Below are 27,193 nucleotides of genomic sequence, written 5' to 3' on the forward strand. Positions count from 1 at the left end.
CCTTCCCTTTCAAGCGGGAGACACGAGGCGTCGAACGTCCGTCGACAAACAGGGTAGAACGCGTCGATGAGGCGGCAGCTTCGTCCGAGCGGTGCTCGTCGGCGTCGGAGCGTCGGCGTCCTGCAAGGCAGAGGTGTGCGGGGCACCTCGATGACAATAGTTCTGGACCGCAAAGATTGTAGAGACGGAAGCCCAGCAAGGGCGTCGGGTCGTCCGAGTCTTTGAGGTCGTTGGGTGGCGGGAAACCCACCGGCAGGTTTCTCCTCGGCGCGTTGGTCGTCCTCGACTTTCTCCGGCAGGATAAGCGGTCGACGATGCGGTCGAGAGAGTCCTTCGATTGAATGTTCTTAGGCAAAGGAGCGGACAGCTCCGGTCGTCGGCGGCACGGCGTCAAGTGGTTCCCACGGCTGGGCAACACAACTTCAACGGGCCTCCAGCGGTTACACAAACCTGCGAACCCTGGTCGACGGCAATGGACTTCGACGGCGTCTATGTCCGGGTGCTTCACTTCGATCTCCTCGGCGGTCCCGTCTCGGGTCGACAGCCTTTCGAGGGTCTGTCTTCCAGGGCGCTTCGGCGAAGATGGAGCGGTGCTCGATGGTCCCTCGGAGCACGGGAAGAGGGCGCCTTACCAGGTCCTCTCTCGAGTCAGATTTCGACAGCCTTCGGATCGGTCGAAGCAAATGCCACAGCAAGTCTTCTTCTTCCAGCTGGACGTCGAGGATCAGCAGTTCCAGTTACTCTTAGAGTGGAGACTCAGCTCCAGGATGCTTCTGAACGTTCCTGAACGTTCCTGAACCTCCGGTTCCTTCTGAACTCTTTTCCAGTGGTGAGAGGTCCCCAGATATACTATTCTGTCTCTCATCCACACTGCTGGCATACACTCAGCAGCCAATCATACAGAGGGGCATTCATGCAGTCAGTCAGCCAATCAGGCACACAGTGCATTCAGGCCACACTCCTCCCTTTCAGACACTCACAACAAGGAATGTGGATTGGGACAAGTACCCAGCCATTCAACACTACACACTGCATTCAGGCCAGTTTCGGGCAGGGCTGTCTCAGTCTTTGTCTCTCATGCCAGAAACCAGACAACCACAACAAGGAGTGTATATTGGTCACACACTCCATTCACCCAGGTCCCACCCACAGGAGGTACCCACAACATACAGTCAATGGGAAGGCTCCAGCCAGTCTAGCTGGGCCTTCACAACAACACCATATATGGAACTTCCACCCAACAGCCAGTCAGGGGGAAGGGACAGAGTCAGGGCTTCCCAGGACTTTGGGAAAAACAAGATAACAGGCAATAGAAAGCAAGAGGCCACAGGGGCCATCTTGTTTCCTATCAGGAATCAACTGACTCCAATGGCAGGGCCTGGGTATCCCAAAATGGAGGACACCCAGAGCACCTGTCAAATTCAGCATGGAGCTGCCACCAGCCCATACCCTGCTCTGTGGGCCACCCACAGGTGCCCAAAAACATACACTAGGGGCACAGGGTTGTACCCCTACCCAGGGGTGCCATAAGGGTATCCCATGGGTCTGTTCACCAAACCAAAAGAGAGAGCTGCACTGCCAGGAGTCCCACATGGACTCCTGGGCAGAAAACCTGACAGAACACACGGTAAAAACAGAAAAGGGACAAGGATTCGGAGGCCCTGTCCCTCAGATGCATTTCCAGCATCACACCCTCATTAAGATTCACGAGCTAAAAATTTGCATACAATGATACTAAATACATGCAAACTATTTCTCATGAATATTATTGAGGGATATCCTGAAAACCCATCAGGATTCTGGAGTTGGACAACCCTCACTGATTAAACTAGTGATTTCTGAGGCCCTTTTCAAAAACAATGTACCTACCTGGTTTGAAGGAACTTGCCCCAGTTTTGGTTGATCCCGTTCTTCAAAATCATGATGGCACCAGGCCTGGACAAAGATGGATCGATTTGCAAAAAAAAAAAAAAACGCTTGAGCCACAAGCTTTAAAGAGTCTAGACTCTTGATTTCCAAATTCTGTTGAGAACTAACCACGGCACAGGTGTAGCCCGTTAAAGGATATGCCGCGATGCCTCTTGTTCTTTACATCCTCCTGTGATAAACAAGCAATACATTTATTTAATTGTGAAACTGATTTCCAACTAGGCTGAAAAACAATGGCTTGTCCAACCTAATAGCACAAAAGAGTATATTCTTAGGAACTAAAAACAAGGACTGCCAATAGAAAGGAACATAACTATTGGCCTAAAGGCTTGGTGCTACACGCAACTGTTGACCCATGACCTCTTCTGGGCAAATCCACCTTGCCTTGTCCAAGGGGTGTCATGGTGTCCTCCTGAATGGGATTTGAGATTAGAGTACCATCAGCCACATTTTTGTGTTCGCTATCCCATTGGAGCTAGATTATTCATGGCCACTCACTCGGTAATCGCATTACTGCAGTCTGTCTGCGAACCTAGCGACTACAGTGAAGAACATTTAATATTTTAATTGATTATTTTAATACCCAGCGGTTTCTTGCTTCCAAGGTGAGCACGTTGCCCCCGAGCTATCCTCCCGATAATGATTTAATACAGGTTTATAAACTCAAACTCCAGTGAACTCGGTCCTCCTGCCACCAAGACCGCTCTGCTCTCAGCTACTCGGAAGTAAGGTTTATTTTTCTAATTCAGCACCTACGAAGAAATGTCTTAACTTATTTGTTTAATGTGTCAGAGGCCACCAGGCTGGGGTGTGATTTCTCAAACTACTAATCAGAGCGCTTCCTTGTTTTTTCCTGTTAAATACTCGCATTTCTGAATTGGCCTGTCAGCCCACACTCCTTGCTAGCTGCGTCCAGACGCCATCTCAAACGAAAATACAGCCATAATCCCCCAACCCCTCCACCAGAGAACCCTTGTTCTCAGTTATAGCACCACACCTCAGCCAGAAGATCAGCAAAAGTAACGAAAACCACAGCAGTCTTTTGCATTATGTAGTCCAACTGCAGCATAGTGTATGCTGGATTAGCACCTGTAAGTCATTATTGATCTCCTGTGAGCCAATCAGAAAGCAGTCAATAACTTTGGATATTGACTGCATTCTCATTATTCTGATTTCAGCAGCAGGCAGGGAAGCAGCAGGAAGCCTTTCTTTGCAGCAAGAAACAATCATGCACATTTAACATACAGGGCAACAACTTATTAAACACACCAACATGATTTCAACCAGACTTGCAAGTAAAATGCTGACCTGCCAAAAACAATATGGTTATTTAAATACTACAAAAATAAAACCACATTTCATTTAATTTACTAACGCGTTTTGTCGATTTATTTAGTGCACTATTTAACTAGTGCTTTTAACTTCATGGTTACGGCTCAACAACATATATTGCCAATACCCTAAACTAGCAAGGGTCAAATGGACGTAGGGCAGGGTCATTATCACCCAGAATATTGACCCTTCCCAAACATGTGGCCAGAGGCAATGAAGGCCATACTAATATCCCGACTCAATCCCCCAGTCACGACTAAAAGCCAACGCTCCTCATCTTCCGAGATACCCAGGATGTTAGTAACCACCATGAACACAAGACAACAAATACATGGGGGTGTCACAGGGAATGTAGGAAAACAATATGAAATTATATACATTCCCATAAAACGTTTTATCATGTGCCAACTTTAGAAGCAATGTAGATATTTGATATTGAGTTTACATTGCTCCAAGGAGCAGCAAAAAGCTTTAATAATAACATAGCGCTTTTATCCAAAGCGCTTTACGTACAACATATTGACATACATTATTACCCAATCGAAATCGGTATTCACTTTACCGACCTCGGACGGATGACAGGCTAAGTGACCTTGCCTGGATTTGAACCTGTGACCTGCAGATGAAACACAGATCACAGCAAGGAGCACTCAATGTGTTGAGCTATTTTAGAGCTATACACCGAACGTTGTGTTGCAGCAGAAGGCTCTCGAACATGAGGCAGCACACAGAACATCGAAGAGGTTGCGAACAGAGGCAGATGTGAACAGAAAAAAGGAGTGGAAAGGTGACCCCGGCACTTGAAAGGGGGAGCACAAATAAACGGAGCAATTGTGTTTCACCAAATTCCCATTTCTCCTATTAATGGGGAAGTGCCTAGTCTGCGAGTTTGTTTTGAAACAAAGTATTTTGTTTTTGAATCCCATTTTCTCCACTTTAGGCTCGATGACCCTACTGTTTCGTGCCCATTTTCAGCATGCTTGGGAACACCACAACACAGAGCACTCATCCCCAGGAGGATAGCTCAGGGGCAACGTGCTGCCTTGGAAGCAAGACGATGTGGACCACCACAGGTTCAATCCCCGCGTCCGTGCTTACAAACCTCTGGGCATTAAGCGGGTTATAAACAAAAAAAACAATTCCAATTACTCATTTTCCAGGGGTTCCGTGGAATATTCCAAAAGCATTTCCAGAGATCAGCCTATTCCCAGCCATCGGTGAAGTAACTTTGGCACCCACCGGGAGTACTTCCTTCAGTCTGACTCTCGCAAACTACTTCAATGTTATCCGTTCAGTTCAAAGCTACACTAAAGGGGGTTTCCCCCAAAATGACCTGGCTTCCGCAGCCCAGGGAAGTGTATGTATGTAATGGAATTTATAGAGCGCAGCAAAGACTTGGACGCATCAAGGCAAACAAAAACAAAAAAGTCACCAGAGAGTAGTAGAGGGGACAACACAAGTTTAAAACAGAGACGTTTTTAGCTGCTTGCGAAAGATAGATAAGACATGGTAGCTCCCGATATCAAAAGGGAGAGCATTCTATAAAGAAAAGGATCTGCCCTCGCATAAACCCGTCGAAAGCGGAGGATAGCCACCAGAAACTGGTTGGACAAGTGAAGGAATCCCTTTGGCTGATAGAGAGCGCTTGGTCTGCAAAAACACAGCACCAGCAGAATGATAGGACAATGGACCGTGCTTAAGATTTTGAATTTTACCCGGGTTCTTACAGGCAACCAGTGGAGGCGCTGTAGAAGGTCGTAAGAGTCAGACAGTCTAGGAGCGCTCAAGGCAAGCCTGGCTGCCGCATTTTGGAGGATCTGGAGGCATTGGAGTAACGCCTCTGGCTGGCCAAGATAAATGCTGTTGCAATAATCAATTGCACCCCTAATGGAGGCAGTAACAATTTTGATCTTAGCCTTACTAGGAAGAAACGGAAGCACCTTCTTCAAAACCTTCAGTTTAGCAAATCCACTCTGGCAGACTGCAGAGATTTGCGCTTCCCTGGAGCCCGAACTCATAACTTTAATGCCAAGGCTCTTCACTCTACAGTGAAAGGTTTTGGGCAAGGTCCCAGACGAGCAGGCCAGCAATCAAGGGTCCAGCTATCAGGAGCCTGTCCAATCACAAATTCCCCAGTCTTCTCCCCGTTTAGCTTAAGCCAATTTTCAGTCATCCACTGACCAACAGCTGAGAGACAATCTCTCAGGAGTTTAGGAGGGCTTTCCTTAGGGGCATTGAGACGAAAAAAGTTCTGAGTGTCGTCTGCATATATAACAAAAATGCACACCAAAGCCAGCAATGAGCTTAGCTAATGCCACCATATATAGATTAAAAAGCAAAGGGGAAAGTGCTGAACCCTGGGTTACTACACAGTCAAACACCATAGGGGGAGAGGTGAAGGGGGGTCGGGGGGGGGGGGAAGACACCACCTGAGTGCGATCAGATAGAAAAGACTAAAACCATTTCAAAGGCACTCCCGGCACTCCAGCATCCGACAGGCACTGTAGAAGTCTCTGGTGATCGATAGTGTCAAAGGCCGCAGTGAGAGAGAGTAAAATAGGCATAGTGGTTGAAAAAGGGTGGTATACAGATGCCACATTTTTCCAGAGAAGCCCAGCAAACACCCAAGAAGGGGCCAAACGCCAGAGGAATACCCAGAGATTTCCTGCCCGGGTCCACTGACTGCTCGGGCAGCAGCCATCTGGTTGTAGTCTCAGCAGGCAACCTACATACCCAAGGCCACCCTAACGTGACAGTATCTCCAGGGTTACTTATTTACCCCAGAAATAATCTGGCTGTTCTGTGAGGCGGTTTCAGCCCTTCTGTGAGAAGGTTTATTTAGTGATAGGCACGTAACACACAACCCCCCCCGCTCGCGCGTGCCCCAATCAGAACCCTGAGCTCTGAGGCGATTGAATGCTCAGACAATATTTTCAGATTATAATGAGCCCTCCCGCTGCACCCATCCCCTAGTGTGTGACCTTACAAATAATGCCGGGGGGCGGAGGGAGTTAAGGGGGCGGGGGGGTTTGGAACATGACACTAGGTTCCTCTGGTATCCATAGAAATAATAGAATAAAGAAAAAAACGAGGAAGAAATGACTATTTATTTTACCGATTATTTTCGAAATGGTGGTACTTTAAGATATAGGTGTGGGGTGGGGTAAGGGTATTTATTATGGTAGGGTTTAAGTGGGAAGGTGTGGGGGCTCCAACCGCATTAACAAAAAAAAAGTGCAAAGAGTACAAAAGTAATTTGTTTTAGGTCAAGAAAATTCGGTAATTTCTCCATTTGTTTTTTTTATTAAGTTTTTTCATGGACATCCGATTGATCTTCCACTGTGTGTCCACCTCTTCTGCCTAGCTCAAAGTGCTGTGATAGGTCACTTAGGACAGTCAGTAGACAAATCCTAGAGTTTGTCTGTGGAGGGGCAGGGGGGGCTGTCAGGCTCCGGTACCACCTATTGGATAAACATCTCCACACTTCAATGGTAGGTTGCACTACCTCTGGCTCATCGAGCATCCACTCACCGACTAATTTCAGTCCTTCTCTGCAAGTACTAGGAAGGGTCCACGTGGGTCAAGGCTCGTTCACAGGAGAAGTGCTACCTACACGGACCAATCCCTTTCTTACATGTGCAAATCTCATGCACGTGCAAGCTCTCTCGCCCCTGTACCATTTTCCCGCTTTAGCTGTTGGGTGGTCCCTCTGACCAAGGTCTGGGTACAACAGGCCGCTCTCCGGACTAGCGTTGAAGCTCCTGAACCACTGCCATGGTGTCTGGCATGCATTAAGGAGCTGTAGGTGGGATAGGCAGGCCTTGCAGGTTGGATGGCATAAGGAGGGGGTCCTGAGGGATTGTTTTTCATTTTTCTTCCTTTCAGTTTGTTAGGCGGAAACCTGTGCAGCTCCCTCTGGGACCACTGCAAAAGATTTAGGACTACAGGTGTTGCGATGAACCCACTTGGTAGCAGTCTGTACCACACAGATTCAATTGGTAGCTGTGGCTGAGCAGTCAGACTTCTCTCAAGAAAAGTTGGTCAGTATAGGGAGTATACAAGATAGGGTAATTCTTCGCAGCAAAACGAGTAAACACGCAACCAGGCTTTAGTATAAAGATAGTAAGTTATTTATTAATAACAGAACGTCTACGAAAAATACTAAAGCGAACCACGGCAAACAAATCAAAATACAATTACTCTGCAGAATGGAATAAAGCTCAATCCCCGAAAACACAATATCGACAACTCTAGGTTCTACGGCACCACTTATTTTCAGACAGAGGTGTATACCTCAACCCAGATGACACTCGAATATTTAGTGAGGAAGGGAGAGAAGAGATAGGCAGGTAATGAAGTCAACACGGTTCGTACTGAAGCGGGTAAAAATGCAAGGCAAGAAAGCATTAATCACACTAGATCATACAGTTGGGCGGCCAGGCCCACTCGGTGAGAGGCAAGGCACGATGTCCTGGAAAGTCTCTACGGATGATGCGTTCAAGTCTTAGTTAGCAATTTGGTTAGCGACAGGTTGAACCAGTTCAGAACAAAGAGTGAATAAAGCTTGGAGGCAACCCAACGGAACGGAGAGGAATCAGATACCTCACACGAACCGATCGAAAAGGGAAGCCAGGCGGTTACGGTACCTTGTTGTGGAAGACAGCTCCGGCGGGGGCAGTTGTTCCTGGTGGTGGATGCACGACGGGTCTTGGCCAAGAGAAGAGATGCTCTCGTTGTCGAAGAGAAGATGTCCGGTGCACCACCAGGGAAGAAACCAGCCGCGGAGTGCTTCGTCACAAGGCACCACCTTTCGATCACGATGCAGGAGTAGTGGCTATCCGGTTGCCGGGTGCTCTGCACAGGCAATTCGACCACTGCGTCCTGGGCGATCAAAAAGCACAAAGAAGAAGACTGGTTGTTCCCACCAGCCAGGGAAAGAGACTCTCCGGCAGGGAGATCTCTTCTGTCGTCAGGAGATTGTGAGACGATTCCGCAGGGCTCCACCGGAGGTGTCATCGTGCAGGTCGGCTCAGCGTTACCCTCGTCGGATTCTTTAGGTCCAGTGGCGACGTTCTGAAGATCCAGTCCCAAAAGCCCTGCTTTTATGCAGACGTCCCCCATTCATTCAGCCTAGCTTGTCAATCAACACACGCTAAGTGGTGAGCGGGAAGGCTCACCACCTGGGCCAATCACTCCAGAGTGCGACCTGAGTTGGCAAGGCAACTCGGTCCAGGGTGTCTAAACCCCCTCCCACACCCCTGAGGTAAGCCAGACAGAATGGCACCACTTTGGAGGGTCTCTGTCCAGAGGCCCGCCAAAAGTGGAACAAAGGGCTCAACCTTTGGTTTAGGAGTCACAGAGACAAACACAGATGCCATTTTACAACCCGAGTTCTGGCAGAAAATACCACTCGATAGACTTATTTAAGATAAGTAGATCGGTGGTACGTTGGAGATTAACGAAAAACAGTATCAATCTTCAACAATGGGACGGATCCCATAGGGTTATGCTCGGGGTCGAACATAACAAGTAGTTTCCACTGCCACCAGCCAAAACTCGACGAGGAGGGACGGGACAGTGCCCCCTCGAGTAACAGATCCAGGCGTAATCGAATTACCCCTACTAGCACGTCCACAATAAGATGGTTGGTACTAGTTCTGTTAGCAAATTTAGGTCTAGTAAAGCCAATGGTGACTTTACATGCCCGGGGAGACGGTAGTCGGTCCCCGGGTATGGAGTCTATGGTGGGGGGACCTGCTAGGGCACCCCCGTGTCACGACACGTAGGGTGCAGAGTGACACACATAGAAAAACTTATGAGACCCTATGGAGTAAAAGACCCCATAGCCCATCGAACACATTGACATTTCAAAGGAATTACACACATACATGTCCAAGAGTGAGAGGAAAAGGGTCACACTCTTGGCAGGATGGAAAAAACAAACTCCAGAAATCCAGCAAAGCTGCTGGGGGACTCACTAGGTTAGGAAATTCAGCCTAAACAGAGAATTCTCCCTAACACAGTTGAAACCAAATTCAGTCTAGATGTAGGTGCCCTTCTACTGAGAAGTCTAGACATTCTAGAAATTATGCTAAGGGAGGGGGGGCGTTGACAAAAATCTGTAACAGCGCCTCGATGCCCCCGGGCTGTGTGAGTGCTTTAAAAATACAAATAAATAAAAAGGAGGTGACGACACGTTGTATTTATCAACTATTTGAACTGACACCAAAGTGACATTTTGTTGTACTGCTGAGCAATTGTGGTATGTGCACAGAACCATAAGGCCGAATTTAATAAATACATCTCAAACTTTGGAACAAACAAACTAAATTGAACAGAAAAAATGAGTAACAACCACTTGTGTCACACACTTCAGTTTTGTTAACTTCAAATACATGAATTCTCAATAAAAATACTGGTCAATTTTAAATCCAAATATTCTTTACAGGACAGCCAACATGTGTTTCGACCTTGTTACAAAGGTCTTCTTCAGGGCATTTGCTCTATATAGTCAGTTAAAGCCAACTAATACCCAAGAAAAAGGTTCATTTTTCTTGCTTCATTAGAACACTGATGTAGTAGGTTAGGTTCCTTACTCGTTTTGTACCCTTAAACTTGAAACCATATCCAGTAGTTTGCTGGGAAGGAGATGGTCCTATCCCACCCCCCCCTAGCCACCACCAATGAGAATAAACCTCATTGAAGCCAAGGGGGGAGAAGCCCCCCACCTCCACTATAAGGGTAAGAGCCCTGTAACATAACGAAGCAGGCGAATAACAGGTCATGGCATTAGCACTCCATTTTGCACCAAGCCTAGACGCCATCTTTTACTAGGCCCGAAAACCACCACTCTGAGGATGTGGCACTCGCACCCCTGGCCTCTCTCACAGAGAGAACAAACCAGCTCCGCACAAGCCTTCCCACAACGTCCATCCGTTCACTGTTCTTTCAATGTGGCAAATACCTAGTATCCTTTCCCAAAGAATGCGCTCTGCAGAGAGCGCGAGACAGACACAGGCCCCAGCACCAATGTCCATCCATCTCCACTAAACTGTCTGTGTCCCCCTCAACCCGCACCCCGCCAAGCCAAAGCCCACCAGTCCTGACCCCCATGCCCTTTCATGCCGATAAACTTCTAACCCCCTTGCCTTGGCCATTCCAGAACACCCACCATAGACCTAATCCAGGACAGCAATGTATTTTCTCAATAACAACATACGTCTGTTAGTATCATGAGGCACCAGGGAAGGTAGGCAGTAGATCAAGCCCCCAAGAGGGACACTTGGGTGCAGGGATTGCGGTATCAATGAAGCCGTGAATGTAGAGGTTGGCCCGCATGTCAATATATCATCGCCTCTTTTCAATGGGCCCTGCTTGCATGTAACGTTCAGGCATCCATCATTCCTTTTAAATTAACAGTTTGTTTAGCTTAGTTTAGTTAGATACGTTTCGCTTGCTTGAACTGACCTTCACCGCCGAGATGAGCCCAGCTGACCCACGTGCACCAAGAGCGATTGGGAAGCAGCAACCAATTAGGGCCTGGCATCCCATATAGGCCAATCTAAAGGTCTCCCACCAACCGGCAACACATCTTTCTTAGCCTAAATCGTCAACAGTGATGCGTTTGTCCTTTATAATGTGATGCCCGTCAAATTTTTTAGCATACCGCTCTCGGGCCGCAGAGTTCTTTGCTGGCATTTTTTTATATTATATAAACTTTGTTATCCTTGCAAAGCTACCTCTTGGTCTCATTCCCTGGCGGCGTGCATTTATTAATCATCATTGGGACACGTGTATAAGGTTGGTGCCTTCACATTTTATCGGAAACAAAACCGAGGGGTACATAAAGAGTGGACAATAACACCCAAAAACAACCAAAAGTTTAAATAAATATATAAAATGGTAGTGATAGTGAGGTAAGGGGTTAAAATGGGTCAGGATGGGGCTGGGACAGCTTTAAACTGGTAGGAAAAGGGGGTCCCACAAAATATTTAAAAAAATAGTGTTTTCTGGTGTTTTGTCCACGATAAAATTTACCACTCTGTAATTTTGGTCGGTAGGATCACATATAACCCTTGATAAAGAAAATGCAGCAATTGCGCCTATTACGGACAGCTATAATGCAACTCTCCCGGGCTCAATCCCAGCTCGGAAATCCATTGAAATGGGTTTAAGACCATTCACCTGCTTGGTAAGAAATCGCAGCTTTTCTGCGTGGCGACAGAAGGGAAATAAAATTGGCCGGGGTACTATGGTCAATGAGGACTGCTACAGCACCACAGAACTCATCCAGTTTGAAGACCTTAATCTGCTAGAATGCGTGAACGCAACTTCCTTCAACGCCTTCTCAAACAGGAAATTGTCACTTTAATTGGACTGTGAAAACACAGCCACTTGCAAAATCAGGACTAAATTATAGCAAAGCCCAAATGAAACACTGACTGACAAACAGTCAAAATGAATATCTGTTCATCACTATACCAAATGCTGTTTGCAGAGCATATCTCACGCCTGTATAATTTTACTAACCACCCATAAAAATTACTATATTTAATAGGAACGTTTTTAAAAACTGAGCAGGAGGCAGACGTTGCTGAACGAGTGCTTTTATTAAGAAAACAATGTTGTCTTGCGTCACAATTCTTTAAAGATTTAAAAACAGAGTGTTCATTATTTAAGAATAACAGCCCCCATCCTCAAGTTATTGCCAGAGGCAAAGCCTAGAGCCATAAATTAGGGAAGGATCCTTATCCCAAGCAATAATGCCCGGTCCCGAGGTCTAGAAGGTCATTAGCACATGGGAGGCGTTTAACTAAAAACCCAAAAGTGTTTTTATAGTGTGAAAAAGGCAGGAAAATTTAACAAGCATGGAACTAGTCAAATGTTTACATTTTATTGTGGTCTGGTAGCTTGGGGAATTAAACTATATACTGTGTTCTCTTCTTTCACACAGCTGAAGATGCTTGTTTTTGAGCTCGTCAGGCTGCTGATCAAGTCAGAATGTTTGAAATGAGGTCTATACCCAAGATTAGTACATGGCGTGGGCGTGGCTACGGCCTCCCAGCCAATGAGGCAGGTCAGACCGGGGGCTTTATCAGATGGTAGAGCACCTGCTCCGAGCTTCCTCAGAGCTGGAGGGAGCCATCTTTGCCTGCCGGATAATCAAATAAGTGTTCCCCTGCACCCCTGTCCCCCCCGCGTCTCCATCCCCATTTTTCACGTATTTAGCCCCCCTCCCACTTATCAATGAGGTGATAGCACTGCAACATAAGGCCCAACAAGCCCAAATCATGTGCTTTGGGGCAGAGGGGACAAGGCGTGTTCCCTAGACCTCCCCCCCCCCCGGGGTAGGGGTGAACACAGATTTTCATACACATGCCCCCTTCGAGAATGGACACAGTCAGGGTCAAAGCAATGCAATAGAATGGAATGCTGAACCGATGAGTTCAGTAAGGAAGCAGCGTTGCAATCCAGCATTTCTAGCCAACTCTTTTTGGGATCTCATCCCCATGCCCTCACAGTAAGCCAGGGTAAGGGCATGGCTGAAAGTTTATGTTAAACGTGCCCTTACCCACGATCCTGATCCTTCTCCACACAGGACCAGGATGGAGGAGCGATTCACTGCAAACCTGTGATTAAAAGGCAAAAAGCAACACAGGTTGGCCCATAGTTCCCATCAGGGCTTTAAGTGAGCCTGGGCTAAGCTCCAGCAGCCGCCATGAGCCAGGGCTCAAGAAATGACTTGCCGGACAAGATTTATTCCCTGCAGTAATGCACATGAAAATGAGCGCCAATACTGCTCTTCAACAGTAGGCGCCACTTTCAGCCACGTTTAGAATCATAACATAAATTAAAGAAATATGCTCGTTTTCAAACACTGAATGGAAATACCAGAATACATCATTTGATATTTTTTTTACAGCATATATTAAAGGAATTGACAGAACGATTTTAATTTGTAAGAATCGTGGACTACTTACTGTGGGATTGCATGGTCCCCTGATGCATTTTGAGTTGATGTCCTATATTTTTTTCATTTTTCTTTTTATTACTTGTATATAATCAAAAATAGATTTTTACAAGAGCTATTTTATATATTTGAATATACTGGAGTAAATATTTGTACACACATTAGTTCTATTTTGGTAAATCTTGTCAAGTCAAATGTACTCCTTTTCTTCATATTGTTAATCGTGGATATAGAAGATGGCGTCTGAATGCCAATACCGTGAAAGATGAAACCGCCTCTAAAAGGTCTTGGCGAATTCATCGAGAGGTTTTTCTGGATGATGCTGGTGCTGCCGACACCTATATTGTTTGGGACGAGCCACCATTAGGGGTGAATTTATTAGACACATCTCACAACTTGCTCAGCAGAGATTTTGGCTTTGCAAACAGCTTTGTTGACGGCACAAATACCAAACGTTATTATAAAAAGAGTAAGAAACTGGACTCCGTGAAGGGGTCTCTTGAGTGTAAGTTAAATAGGCAGGGAATGGCTTTTTCTTTGTTAAGCAAGCTTTCTGGCAGAGTGGTGTAGTGTGGGGTGGAGGGGTTACTTACCAGAACTCCTAAGGGTTATGTGACCCTTTCTGTGGTTAGAAATAATGTTAAAGGTGTTGGGTCATCAGTTATAACTAATAAGGAAATGTATGATTGTTTTATGGTTCATTAGGAGTCTTTACATACAGAAAATTTGAATCCAAGTTATAATGACTTGGACAGGTTCCTCCATAAAATTGAGTTGCCAACATTGTCAGACGACAATTGTTTATTGTTGGAAGAATGTCGGTTAATGAGGTGCCAAATCTGTTGTAAGTGGGCAGTCTCCAGGTTTAGATGGATTGCCTGTTGAGTTCTGTGAGGGGTCGGTCATGTGAGGCGGACAATTGCTTGATGATTGATCAATGTATGCCATTTTATTCTTAAAATATAATCAAAATGCCTCACTGTCCCAACTTTGCTGAGGATTTCCCTACCAAACCAAAGCTAAGGGGCAACACGAACACAGGATAACTGGGCCTCACACTAAGCAACAAGCACACAAATAAAATATACAGCTCTGAATAACCTTCTAAAGTCCTGGGTGTTTTCCCCTTCCCAGGATTAGAGGTCAGTTCTGTTAGTTTTCAACCAAAGAAAGAAATGTCCCAAATCAGTTCTTGATATTTCCAAGTCAATGCAAATGTTTGTTAACCAAAGTTCCAATGATAGCAAATCTCTTCTCCTTGGTGAAATATCCACTTTCACCAAATAGCACCAATGGTAACCCCTTCCACAATGCTTTATCACTTTTTCAAGAAGGCTTGCCACATTGAAATGCAATATCCACAATAGTCAATGATGCACAGTTCCTGGGTAGCAATTCGTCTTCTCTCAGGTAGAGTTTTAGTATTCACAATAGTATATTTGTAAGAATGACTTTTTCTCAGTGCTGCTGCTTCCACTTTAACAACGTCACTTCTAGTTGATTCACTATGAGAACAGTCACCTTTGTCTCACAGTACTCCACTACTACAGGCAAGGCACTCTCCCTCTGAAGAACTCTTCAAAAGGGGCAGCCTCGATCTGCCACAATAACAACCTGGGTTTGCCTTTAAGACTCACTTCTGTCTTCCGCAGTCTCTGGCACTACACGTTGTGTCAACTTCACAATACTCTTTACAAGCAGCCAGTTTTCCCTTTCCCAACTTTACCTACACCTTTCAGCCAGTTATCAGCCCAAGTAATTTACCCAGAAGCCTTGGTGCCACTCTTAGCTTCAAGTAATGCTTGCACACTTGTATCTTAGGCCAATTAACTGTTATTAACTTCACAGTACAGTTAGATTGCTTTTGAACTTTGAGAAAGGCTGGGTTCACCGTTAATAATGCTCGTTTTCTTTAATTGTTTACACACCAACTTATTAATGAAAGGCATGCCACGTTAAATAAAAGAGTTTAGTCTCATTAGAAATCACACGCGACCACTCAAATAGAGTTTAAGGTTTAAAAACGTGTTCCCGTATCAAAAGGAAGGATATAGAGTTCAGTCCTCCTTTGGGAATCACAATTAGGCCCACGCAACCACTCATTGATGTACATAGAATGTTTGGGCCCTACCCTTGAAACTACCCTTGTGCTTCACTCCATTATTATCATTAGAGTTTGGTTTTAGCAGTGTGGTCACACTGCCCACACCTCCTGTTTAAGTAGAATGAGAGTAGTTTGGTCACAGATACCTTGCGCTATTAATTACGAAAGATGGATATCTATTAGTAATTTTTTCAAAACCCAATGTGGTTTTATTAATGATGTGAAGTGAAGACATGTAATCTTGAAAGTCAGCCTAGCCTAGTCAGCTGACTTTCAAGACAGGTCTTCACTTCAATAATAAAAACATATTGCGTTCTGAAATAATTACTGTAGTAGATATATATCTTTCGAAATTAATAACGCAAGGTATATGGGACCAAACTATTCTCACTCATTGATTTAGTTTTCACAAGTTAAAGGTTGTATAGATCGCATTGTCAAAGTCAGGTATTCGGTAATGTCTTCACAATGTTCCCTCTCCTTTATTATGGACACACTACCAGTCCTTCAGGCAATAACATTGTTTTAAAGTCTGAACAATGGGTTTGATATATCATCTGATGTGGCTCCTAAGTGCAGAGGGAAGGGACTATGTGGTTGCAGAAAGAGACCCTGAAGTGCTGGGAGCCCGGAGACAGTGCAAGGGCAACTGGACATGCAGGAGCCTGGGCCTGAGTTCAGAGGGTGACCAGTGCGCGGAGCAGTCCGGTGCATCAGCAGGGTAGAGGAAGAGAGAAAGCGGAAGCAAAAAGGAAGGTCTTGAGTTGCTTCTGGAACCAGAGGTAGTTCTGCTCAAGTTTGAGAGAGGCAGGGAGGCTCAGTTTGGAGAAGCATCTGACCTTCAGAGTTGGAGGTGGATGAGCATAGAGCTCGAGAAGGAAGATGTTTTGGAAGAGAAATTTGGAGTTCCAGGCACCAGATAGCCTTGTGGACGATGCAGACTGTCTTGAAATTCATCCTTGCAGCCCGGGGAGCCAGTGAAGAGATTTCAGAGCTGAGAGATTAGATCCATGGGCTTGAGGCCAATGACATGTATTTAAGTTGTAAAGGTTGAAGAGTAGAGTCAGGACGATTTAGAAAGACGGTTGCAATAGTCCAGCCTGGAGACGACCAGAGCTCTGGAGACAGTGAGCATCTGGGGGAATGTGAGTAAAGGAAGAATACCTCTGAGGAGGTGCAACTGATAGTTTGTCTACTTAGCAAAATCAGAGAAGTGAGGAGAGAAGAAGAGGGTGGAGTCAAAGACGAAACCAAGGTTCTTAGCCTCACAGGAAGGAGCAGGAAGAGGGCCCAGAGTGGGCAGAAAGGGGGAGAAAGGAAAGGAGGGAGCGGGTGTCCCAATGAGGAGGATCTCAGTCTTACTTACATTAAGGCAGAGATCATTGGCGGCACACCATTCCTGAATAGTGGCCAGACAGTCTGGTATGAGAGAAGAAGCAGTGGTGGCTGAGGGAAGCCTGAAAGAGAGCTTAGTGTTGACATAACATTGAAAATTGGAGCAGAAACCAGTAATGCAGTGGTCAAGAGGTGCCAGCTAGTGGCTGAAGAGCCAGGGAGAGAGGTTAGACCCCTGGGGAACACCACAAGAAGAGAGAGAGATAGACGAGAGGAAAGACCCAAGTTGGACCTGAGAGGGCCGGTCAGTGAGAAAAGAGGTCAACCAGGCCAGGGCCTGATCAGTAATACCAAGGTTGTCCTGGAGATGATTGAGCAGGATTGCATGGTTGACTGTGTCAAAAGCAGAGGATAGATCAAGAAGAATGAGGACAGAAGGGAGATTAGAGTCAAGATTGGAGCACAAGTCTTCACGGGTGTTCAGTAGAGCAGTTTCCGTGCTTCTGGCAGCTCTGAAGCCAGACTCGTGGTAATGGAGGCATCCAACAGATTCAGTATGTAGATTAAGCTGGGAGATGGGCAGCTTTTTCCAAGAGTTTGCCAGGAAAGGAGTGATGGAGATCGGGTGATAGTTAGCCGGAGAGGGTGAATCATCCGAGGGCTTCTTTAGAAGGGGGTGCAGAAGAGAGTGCTTAAAGGGGGAGGGGAAGTTCCAGTAGCAAAGGAGTGATTGCAGAAATCGGCCAAAGCTGGAGCAAGGGTGTTGATGTGGTCCTTAATAGTTCTCGATGAGCAGGGGAGAACCTGCTTTGATGAGACTTTTAGATCAGACTTGTCTAGAAACATCATCAGGGGTGAACAGGGGAAAGGAGGAGGAGAAACCGCCTCTGGCAGTGTTCGCTTCTCATGCAAGTAAAATGACTTCCACATTATACGCAAGTGCAACATTTCCATTGTTCGGTTATCTCTGCTTCAATGAACAACTTCTACTCGCTTTAAATCTTACGCAAATTAACAGGGAACTGAATACTGTTGCCGGCAATGCTTGTGCAAGTTGTTAACGCCGTGCTTCAGTCACCAGCGACACTTGCTCTGCATGTCGCACTGCTCCTTCTGCCACAACTTCTACTGCTTCTGGCTTCTTAGGGACCCACACCCTTCCTCTGTGAAGTTGTCTCCGGTGCCTTCTTCCGTCTGCTACAGCTTGCATTCAAGTCACAGATCTAACTCCCTGTACCCGAAAGTGGCCGCTTATGCTTCCCAGGTTCATTCAGGTGTGGGCTGTTAGGCTTAATTGCCAGACTACTGATACAGCATGCCTCGTCAGCCCTCTTCCTTGTCCCAGTACTATGGGATTATGGGACGTATAGTCCTCTTCAGCAAAGGTGTTTCTTTTATCAATTGAGCAGACTTACTTCCCTTAAACTCATTAAAAGATTGACTGTTAGAATTGGTTGTTACAGAGGAAGGCATTTATTTGATTTAAGGCATTTTCTATAGATCCTTTTCCATTATACCATAGGGAGTAAGGAGGATGTTTATTCTTAAAATATCTTTGTTGAAAAAGCTTGCTCAGATTTAAGAGCTTGTACCACGGGTTATGATCTTGCATGTCGGTCAGGGACATTATAATGGCAATATGCCATCACCTGTTTTGGCAACCCAGAAAGGCACTTCCTTTCAGAGGACAAATACTGTGCTCATCCCACGGTATCTCCTCACTACCCTGGCCAGTCTCCTGACAGGCGATCCTCCCGCAGTACACCACCCCAAGGTGTGGATCAGGAAGCATCTGCCTTTCCCTGGCCACCTGGGAGGAGACTTTTTTCAGAGTGCCTTTCACCAATCCTATGTGATTTGTACAATTGCCTAGTGAATAGAAGGGAATTGTGTCGTATGATGAAGGAAGCTATATTTACTCTTATTCCCAAGATATGTAGGGAAACCTTCAAAATGATCATCCAATTTCACTACTGAATGTGGACGTGAACATTTATGCAAAACGTGTATGCGACTAGAATGAGCTTGTGCATTAGAGATATGCAACATACATTGCAGGGGAGTGCATTAGTCATAGGACAATTGTTAATATACTTGGGGAATTTCCCAAAATTGACCTTTTTTATTTTTTGACCTACTAAATCCTTTCATTGGCACTTACCTTTTTTCTTTCTCTTCTTGTGCTTTCTACCCTAGTTCGTTTTCGCCTTTTCTGGATAACTTTCTCGTTACTTCTGTAATGTTTGGAAGAAAAAAAACATCAATGAATATATATTCTATAATGTTTTATTGGTGTCTCTACAATTCAAGGACTTAACCATTCAACAATGTTTATCAAACTAATTCATTTGAACGTTTAATGGCCACATTTTCTGGATGGTCTTTCGGCCACAACTCTGCCCTAATGTCATTAATTCAACAGTGAAAGTCATTACATGTCAATAGTCCACTTCTATAATGTTATGACGCTAACTGCAAAGGCCATGCTGGTTAAATAGTCCGATATACTCAATGATGTACATTTTTCCTACAATTTCTCATTTTATTTTACATTTTGCACTCCTTTAAGGGTTCTTTTTTGCAAATTCATACCACTCAATATCTGAATCATAATATTCTCCTGCACCCCCTGTTCTGTTTGTAACATGCAAAGGAATTGCCATAATGTGGGTTTTGCATGGCCCATTGCCACATTTAGGCCATTAGGCCACCTTTCCAGTTTGAGATTTGTTTTGGGTGACTCCTTCAATATTGCATCAAAACAATTCCAGTAGTCTGATTAGATTTTTGGTACTTTGCGTCCAAAAGGGGTCTGTTGTCCCAGCCATGTTTCTTCATAGTAATTAAGGAAGTTGACCAGTTCTGTTTCATGACTCTTAAAATACACATCATTTGTATCCTGTAAGCACATCCTCGTTTGATAAGAAGGCAAGAGCACAGAGTTTGCCAACATTGTGTTGAAATTCACTGTCGGAGTAATACTTTTTTTGTAGTCCATGCTTTTGCATATTGCGCCACAGTGCATGGTTTTAATGAAAATAGCAACCTTGATCAATGAAATTTGGGAAAACATGTGCGATGGCTTTTATCGCAGCCATTTCATAGTCCATGCTACATGTTTTGTTTGTTTCATATGGCTCAGTTAAACCTTCCTTAATCTTTTCCAAAACCTCTCGGTAGCCCTTTTCACTCTTATCACTGATCAATATATAAATTAGTGGAAAAATATCTGTATTTATTTCACCGTGCACACTGTACAGTTGTCTAAATGGCTTGGGGCATGTTTTAGGTTCACTCCAACATCCAATTTTTCAATAATCCTGAGCTCCATAACCATCCCATATAATGATGCCACCCACCGGCAACGTATTACCCACATTCCTACCATTATGCTCACCCTCCACTTTACACCAACAAACAATAGAAGGCAGCCACACCCCTCGACCAATTCAGCTTAGCTGCAGACAAACCTGCATCGCTCATATGACACCTTAACAACCTGGTAGAATGCAGCTATACCCGACGAAAAAATTAATATAATCAGCCTATCAGCACACAATCTCTTACACATGCCCCACGGCAGCCAGAATGCAGACTCGGAGACCACCCTTCATGCTGGGCACTTAACACTGATCTCTCACATACACTGCACTACACTTATCACTAGAGTGCAGCCAACATGAACAATCCGCACCGGCTGCCCACATATCAAGTGCACCCAAGCACTATATGCTACATTACTCTCTCAACTGATACGGACCACAGTCCCCGAGGGCATTCAACCCACAGCGCTTTAAGATCATACCAATGGTACATAAGGTGCTATACAAATGCACTATAACATAACTAGCAGCATGAATATTGTGAATATTATGTGTTTTACAGGGGCAAGTCTAACATGTACTGCTGAGACCACCCTCATTGCAATCTTTGGACACAAAGCACGAAAGGTGGACAGACCTCATGATTTGGTTTGGGCAGAACCTGCTTGAAAGTGGGGCAATGTTTTTAGAGAGGTCACCTAGTTTTAGGCTGGCAGCTTTTTCAATCCCAGTGTTGGATTTCTACACTACAGAGCATCTAGAATTCAAATACAAGTAATGATATTTGGCTTATCTTTGATAGAAGGAGATTTGATTCCAGTTATTTTTGGATAGTTGAGTAGGAGGTTTTAGTGGATATTTTTGAATGAGTGCACATTTGGCACATAGTAATACGGCACCATTAACCAGTCCGATATTTTTTGGGACTTTCTTTGATTAGTTTAACAACTCACGCACTGGGGAGGAAGGCTAGCTCAGGGGCAACGCATTTGTCTTGGAAGCAAGACAACGCGGTGCAACACAGGTTCAAATCCCGCAACGCGGTGCAACACAGGTTCAAATCCCGATCCCGCGCTTAGAAAGCACTGGCTGGTATAAACAATAAAATAAATACTCCTGAAGAAGGGCATTTTAGAAATCGAAACACGTGAAGTAACCTCAAAAATGTCAATTTGTGCAATTCTTTAGGTAAATATAATTTAGAATTGATGGGAAGAAGAAAAGTAATTGAATGTTTTCACTGAATAAACACTATGGGCCTGATTCACAGAGCGTTTTCCAATGGGGTTGCACCATTATAAAACCTTTCTGTGAATCAGGCCCTATGTTTGTATTATGGTTTATTTGCATGACTAACGTAAATTGCACAGATCATTTTTTATGTGAGGAATACAAGTGATCTAAGATTTACAGAAGTGGTTTTCTATATAAACATAACCTGCCATCATAGCCAAGTAGTTGTGCACTCTGAACATGGAGATTGACTCGCAGGAAGAGGGTACTACCGTTCACGTTGGGATTTGTGGCATATTTTGTTTGTGACCTGCCATCTATTGTAGTGATTTTTTTTGTGCTTGCCCTGCACAGGACAATGTACATTCTACATTGTGGCCAATGTTTCCGACATTCTTGCTTGAAATACATGATTTGAACCCATTATTTAAATAAAATTGCAATGGGAAGAACCAGCCACGTAGCTTTCAGTGGGCCAGGGCTAGCTGGGGCAGAGACCCGGCAGTATCTGAAAAATCTTCTGGAGACAGGTGCTGAAAAACAATGCCAGCCCCAACCGCCGAGGTTGCTAGAAGCCAAGGCCTTTTTTTATATATAGCCTGAAGCTCTTGCTCATGCGTGCGAGAGCTTCAGGCTTTATGAAAAAAGCCTTGGGCTCTTTAATGGTGGCGCTGACCCTCCTCAACCATCCTAACTAGCAGATGCAGCCATCAACCGTGTGTGATCGCTGCATTGCTTAGTTAAAAGGGATGCTTGCCGAGGGTCGGAGCCGCCACTAGGAGATTTAGTGATCAACCCAGGGTGGTCGCTGCATCTTTTAGTTAAAGGGATAATTGATCGGGGTGGGCACCACCATCAAGGAGGAAAAGGGGTTGCTTTGACCCACGCCCGGCATACCAATAACTAAGAGAGGCAAGGTTCATCACGCATCCCTTAGTTGGAGGCATCCCTGGTGGGGGTCGGAGCAACACCTTTTCCTTCTAGATGGTGGCGCCGTCGCCTACCCTAGCAGCCGTGATCGTCACCTTCACATCCAAGGTGCGAGAGTGATGATCGTTGCAAAGTGAGGCTTGGCGGCGGGTGGGAGTAGCGCCCCCCTCGCCCAACCCCCTCTTACTGCCCTGGACAGGAGGCAGAAAGACAGCCGAGTCTGCTTAAATACATCACAGGCGTTGAATTCACTGTCCACAAAGAAATGCACTAACCTCGCGCAATTGACACCAACTCACAAAAACAGTAGTTTTGCAACAGCAACCTGCCAGTAAGTGAAGTTAGTTGTGCAACAGGGGCATCCGGGCAAGATTACAACACTCGTGAGACTGTAAGCCAAGTAAACATGACCAAACTCCACCTGCGTGTAGCGCCAGGAAGCTATTTGGTAGACTAAGCGCTAGCTTAACAGAAGTAAACAAGTCCTTGGCGGGGCAGAGGACGCCATAAGTGGCTCACCAGACGTCTGTCTGCATATAGCGCTCGTTAACCTGCCCTCCCTGCTGCCACAATCCCTCGGGGTGGCAGTTTAGCGAAGGGGAGTAATGGACGCTGCCCGGGCAGCTCAGCCGGGGGTGGACTGGCCTATAGGGAACTCTGGAGATTTCCCGGTGGGCCTCTGCACCCTGGGCCTCTTTTGTGTGGTAGTTCCAAATTTTGTCATAGGAAAATCATTGGGCTTGCTGAAAATGGGTCATATGGGGCCACTTTGAAAATTATTTCCAGGGCCTCTTTTGGTCCCCAGTAATTATTTCCAGGGCCTCTTTTAGTTCCCAGTCCACCCCTGAGCTCAGCGCGCTGCAGGCCGCGCGTTGAAGAGTTTATCACCAGGCGTCTTCCACGTAGACGGCTGGTGGCTCAGAGAAGGCTGCACGTGATAAATAAGAGCTTTGCACTTTTGGAAAGGGATCCCCAGCACCCGACAGCCGCCCCCCTCCCCACCCCGCCTGATACCAATGGGACAGCTTGTCCTGGTCACACTTGGCAGGTTCACCCCTTTCGGAGCTCTTAACTGCATGACAACAGGCCGGCTGTTCTGGCGAGTGGCGGCGGGCTACGCTAGCTTCGGAGCGCTATTAATCACACTAAGCACTTCCCTAGTGCCAGCAGGTTGACTGCCTATATCACAACATTATCCATTCCAAGGATGCCAGCCCAATCCTGGTATTAAAACTGCATTGTGGGATAGGTAGTCGTGCATTATAAACCCACAACTAAGAGTCCGCGATCACATAAAACCAGGACTAGGCTTGCATCTCCCAAATGGAACGGATACTGTTGGCATGCATTTGACTGACTGATTTTAATGAGCAGCTGGGCGCCTGAGAAAGCAGCAGCAGGCTGCATCGTTTCAACCTTCACAGCTAGGGTGACCAGAAGGCTCCAAGCCCCCTGGACCGGACAGCACGTTGACAGTCCTTTAATTGCATTTAAAAACAAATGCATTTTGGGATTTGTAGTTGTGTACTATTCATCTGAAAACGTGGGGCCTTACACAACTCATATCAAGGATTTGGTAAAAAGGGACCTCTGGACTCGACAAGCGGTGCCCATGAACACTGGGCCACGATCTGATGCTCAATTGGGCAAAACCACCGCACAGGTCACACGGCATAACACCCCCCCCTTTACAGAGAAAGGGGCTGAACGTTTTGTGCTTAACATACGTAAGGGTCCATCGTTGACATGCCCGTGCGGCCAAGTCATTGTTTAGCGATGTTTTTTCTGCTTCGGTTGGAGCAGGACACGTCAATTATCTAATCCGACAGCTCATCGGAATACAAATTTCTGTCAAACGGGGGTTTCATTCACTGTTCCCTCCCCAGCCCCCAGGCCATAATCCACACTGCACGCAAGTGCCATACATGATCACGCCCATCATAAACAAATATGTGCTCGCGACTGACAGTCTATGCAAAGTGGGCGGAGCCAGCCGATATTCTGCATTTGCGATGTCCACTGTACACCAGTTACCAGCTGTTCTTGAGATGCAGGCTTGAAAGTATGCACATAGTGTTTTAAGTGGGCCAATACCAATGCGTTGTTGGTTAAATAGAACATTCTAAAGCATCCGCTCCCTGAACTGGCCACAGCCAGCATCCGCCGTCCATACCCATCGACGCCTTTATTAGTTCCAGCCTCGTGGTGGCTATCATGGCCAAGCAGGTTGAGAAGTCTCTCCTCTCAAGGCTATATGATATGGCATTTATAACGCACCTCTACACAAGTGTTTCAAGGCAGGACGAGGCAAGGAAGGGGGAACAGAGGGAGGACTGAGACAACGATCTTACTAGGCCAAGTGACATTGAGACCGCGCAAGTGCACGTGGAAAGTGCAGTAAATGGGATCGACAGTAGACAATTAAATAGAATAAATAAGCAATAAATAAAAAGTGCGGCCAGATGTTTGGGAACAAACCGGTCCCACTTATTGCTCAGAGAAATAAGAAGCTTGGACGCAAGCAGAGACCGTTGCCAACATGCCACTCGTTCCAATTCTTTGTGAGATGTAGCCCAGAAATTAAACAGTAATAGTATGAATGATCATTGGAAGGACATGATCAATATACTGGAAAACAGAAAGACCCTAAAAAGATGTGCACCCACCCCCCAATTAATAAAGCGCCAAGTGGAATCGTTTATTGTTCGACTTAACCCAACAGCAAAAGGTGAGGGAGTGGGAAGTTTGAGCATGCATCCAAGACCGCTGGTTTAGGTTCCGAAACCGCTTGCATCAATCGTCTTCCACAGTTGTCCAACTCAACGACTGCCGGTTCTTACAACTCATATCAGCACCTTAAAAGGCTACTTGCGCACCTGGTCCGGATGGTTTGAATCATTTGGCCATGGAAGCCTCTCCATTCATGGGCTCAAATCCGATTTACCCTGTTCAACAGGCGAAACCAGTCCTTCCCGGAGAGGTAGCGTTCTACCCCCTACTCTATAAAGACAATGGCAGACCTCCACAGATAAAATTAACCTCACTTTTACTTGGGGGCGTGATGAGGGGGGGGGGGTAGAGCCGAAACCACCAGTGTCGGGGGTACATTGCCCACATCTCAAACGTGATTTCTCTTGACAGCATCTCCCAATACAACAGTCTGTTCTTCCACAGTGACGACACGCTCTTTCAAATTACTCCAAGCCTTCATGTTATGTTCCACAGATGGCACTGGGGAGGCTGTATCACAATCGGATTAGTTATCGTCAATAGTGGAGCCGCCTCTCCTATCCCAAAGGTGCCGCTTCCTACGCTCACCACTGGCCAATACATCAGAAAGTCGAGACTTTTTGGCCATAGGCATCATTAACACATTATCCTGCACAACACGGGACCTATTATGTATCCCAGAATTGAATTTATATTGCCTAGGCCCCTTCTGCAACCCCCTGACCAAAGGATCCAGACACAGGGGGGAAGGAGGGTAAAGGCATGGACAAAACAGACTGCCCAAGTGTGACATTGAGGCCATTTACTCTTGTTGCCGGCACATACAAAGCTCAGGACAAACTCACTGCGCTCAGGCAGACAAAACGCTGCAGATAAACACAAGAAAGCAAAACGGCGACTCTCAGCCGCCCCATGATCCTACAGAGTCCTAAGGCATACACCGGATAACAAGTGGGCCAGAAAAGGAAACCAGCCCCAAAGTTGCCGGCACACACAGGGAGCAGAAATGCCAGGTGAGCACAACCAGCCAGCTGCACCATGGGTGCACACACCAGGGAACATTCACGGTCCAACGGCTGCTTCTGCTAGACACACCACATCAAACGATATGGAACTGAGGGGGTGAGAGGACAGACATGCTATTACATTACAACTGAAGAAAGGGACCTAAACATCATTCTCATTATACCCATCCCGCTCTCAGCTCGTCGACAGAAATGAGAGATATACTTTGCTCATAGTCCCCTCCTCTTCATCGTCGATGTATCGTAGGTGTGAGAGACGTTATTCACTCAGCCATTCATACCATACCCAGATGATGTTACAAAAGAGACTAGCCTGCAATTAATAGAGTAAGTCGACAGACCACAACTACAAGGAGCAGATGACACCATTAGTGACCTCACAACAGATACTTTAGACATGAAGTACATATGCATCCATGCACAAAGTTACGTGGACATTTTAGTTCATTGGACATAAAGGATAGGATGAGGACTCAGGTAGCTAGAGTACTGAGACACACAGATCTACTCTTTTGCTGTGCACCAAACTGCAAGACGCACAAGAATATATGTGAAGCTTGCCGGCGCTCAACACAATTGGACAGCCATCCAAATTAAGATGGAAGCCACAGGTACATTGGAATGAATGGGAGAAGCTTTGAGAGTTTGAGATGTGGGGTAAGCCGACAGGCAGATCCAGTTGAGGCTGGAAGGACAGGTGTCCAGTGAAATCACTGCACAGATAGCCAAGGAAATAGAGAGTAATGTTTCCAGATAAGCAGAGGGACAGAGCACCTGCAAGAAGCCCAAGCTAAAATCCTCATACTTGCAGGCAGAGAGGCTCCATTTTGCAGTCCCTACACATGTGACTTGCACATGCCAGACAGCGCCTATTCATTCAGGCTCGATAGGGATGCCTATTCACATAGAGCTGAAGGTAGTAGGATACAAATCTAACAGGTTCAAAGGCAAATGTTCTGTCTCACAGCCAAGGAGATCAGAGAAGGAAACTTAATGGGAACATGCAGAACATTCAGAGTCGTTCCCACAACCTTGAGTTGTTGCACTCGACCTGGTGTCTGTCCAAGGCTCCACAGCTGAGAAAACCCTCTTTGCCCAATCCCTGTTCATCACTAATGCTAAGCATACACCATCGCATTGGCCAACCAACTTTCACTTATAACTCTACATTCAATACTTTTGGAGGTGGTCTCAGGAGGAGCCACCAGATATGGGTTCTCCAATAAGTGTATTAATCCATTATATAACCTTTATGTAGTTCACCTCCTTAACCAATCCCTTC

General features: G+C 45.9%; 1 protein-coding gene across 3 annotated transcripts in view; it reads right to left on the minus strand.

The window, feature by feature from the left end:
* NEK6 (NIMA related kinase 6) overlaps window positions 1–27,193 on the minus strand; it is an 884,175-nt gene that overhangs the window by 661,945 nt on the left and 195,037 nt on the right. For 2 of the 3 annotated variants that reach the window (XM_069609453.1, XM_069609452.1), the window contains exon 2: window positions 18,832–18,904. Coding sequence is in view for 1 of the 3 variants with exons in the window: in XM_069609452.1 (XP_069465553.1) it covers window positions 18,832–18,904 (73 nt within the window). In the remaining 2 variants the exon portion in view is untranslated. Of the gene's footprint in view, window positions 1–18,831; window positions 18,906–27,193 lie in introns of all 3 variants that reach the window. The other variant, XM_069609454.1, reaches the window with a different exon arrangement.

This window comes from Ambystoma mexicanum, chromosome 8 (assembly GCF_040938575.1).
Source record: "Ambystoma mexicanum isolate Mex_15411 chromosome 8, UKY_AmexF1_1, whole genome shotgun sequence".
Classification (NCBI taxonomy): Eukaryota; Metazoa; Chordata; class Amphibia; order Caudata; family Ambystomatidae; genus Ambystoma; species Ambystoma mexicanum.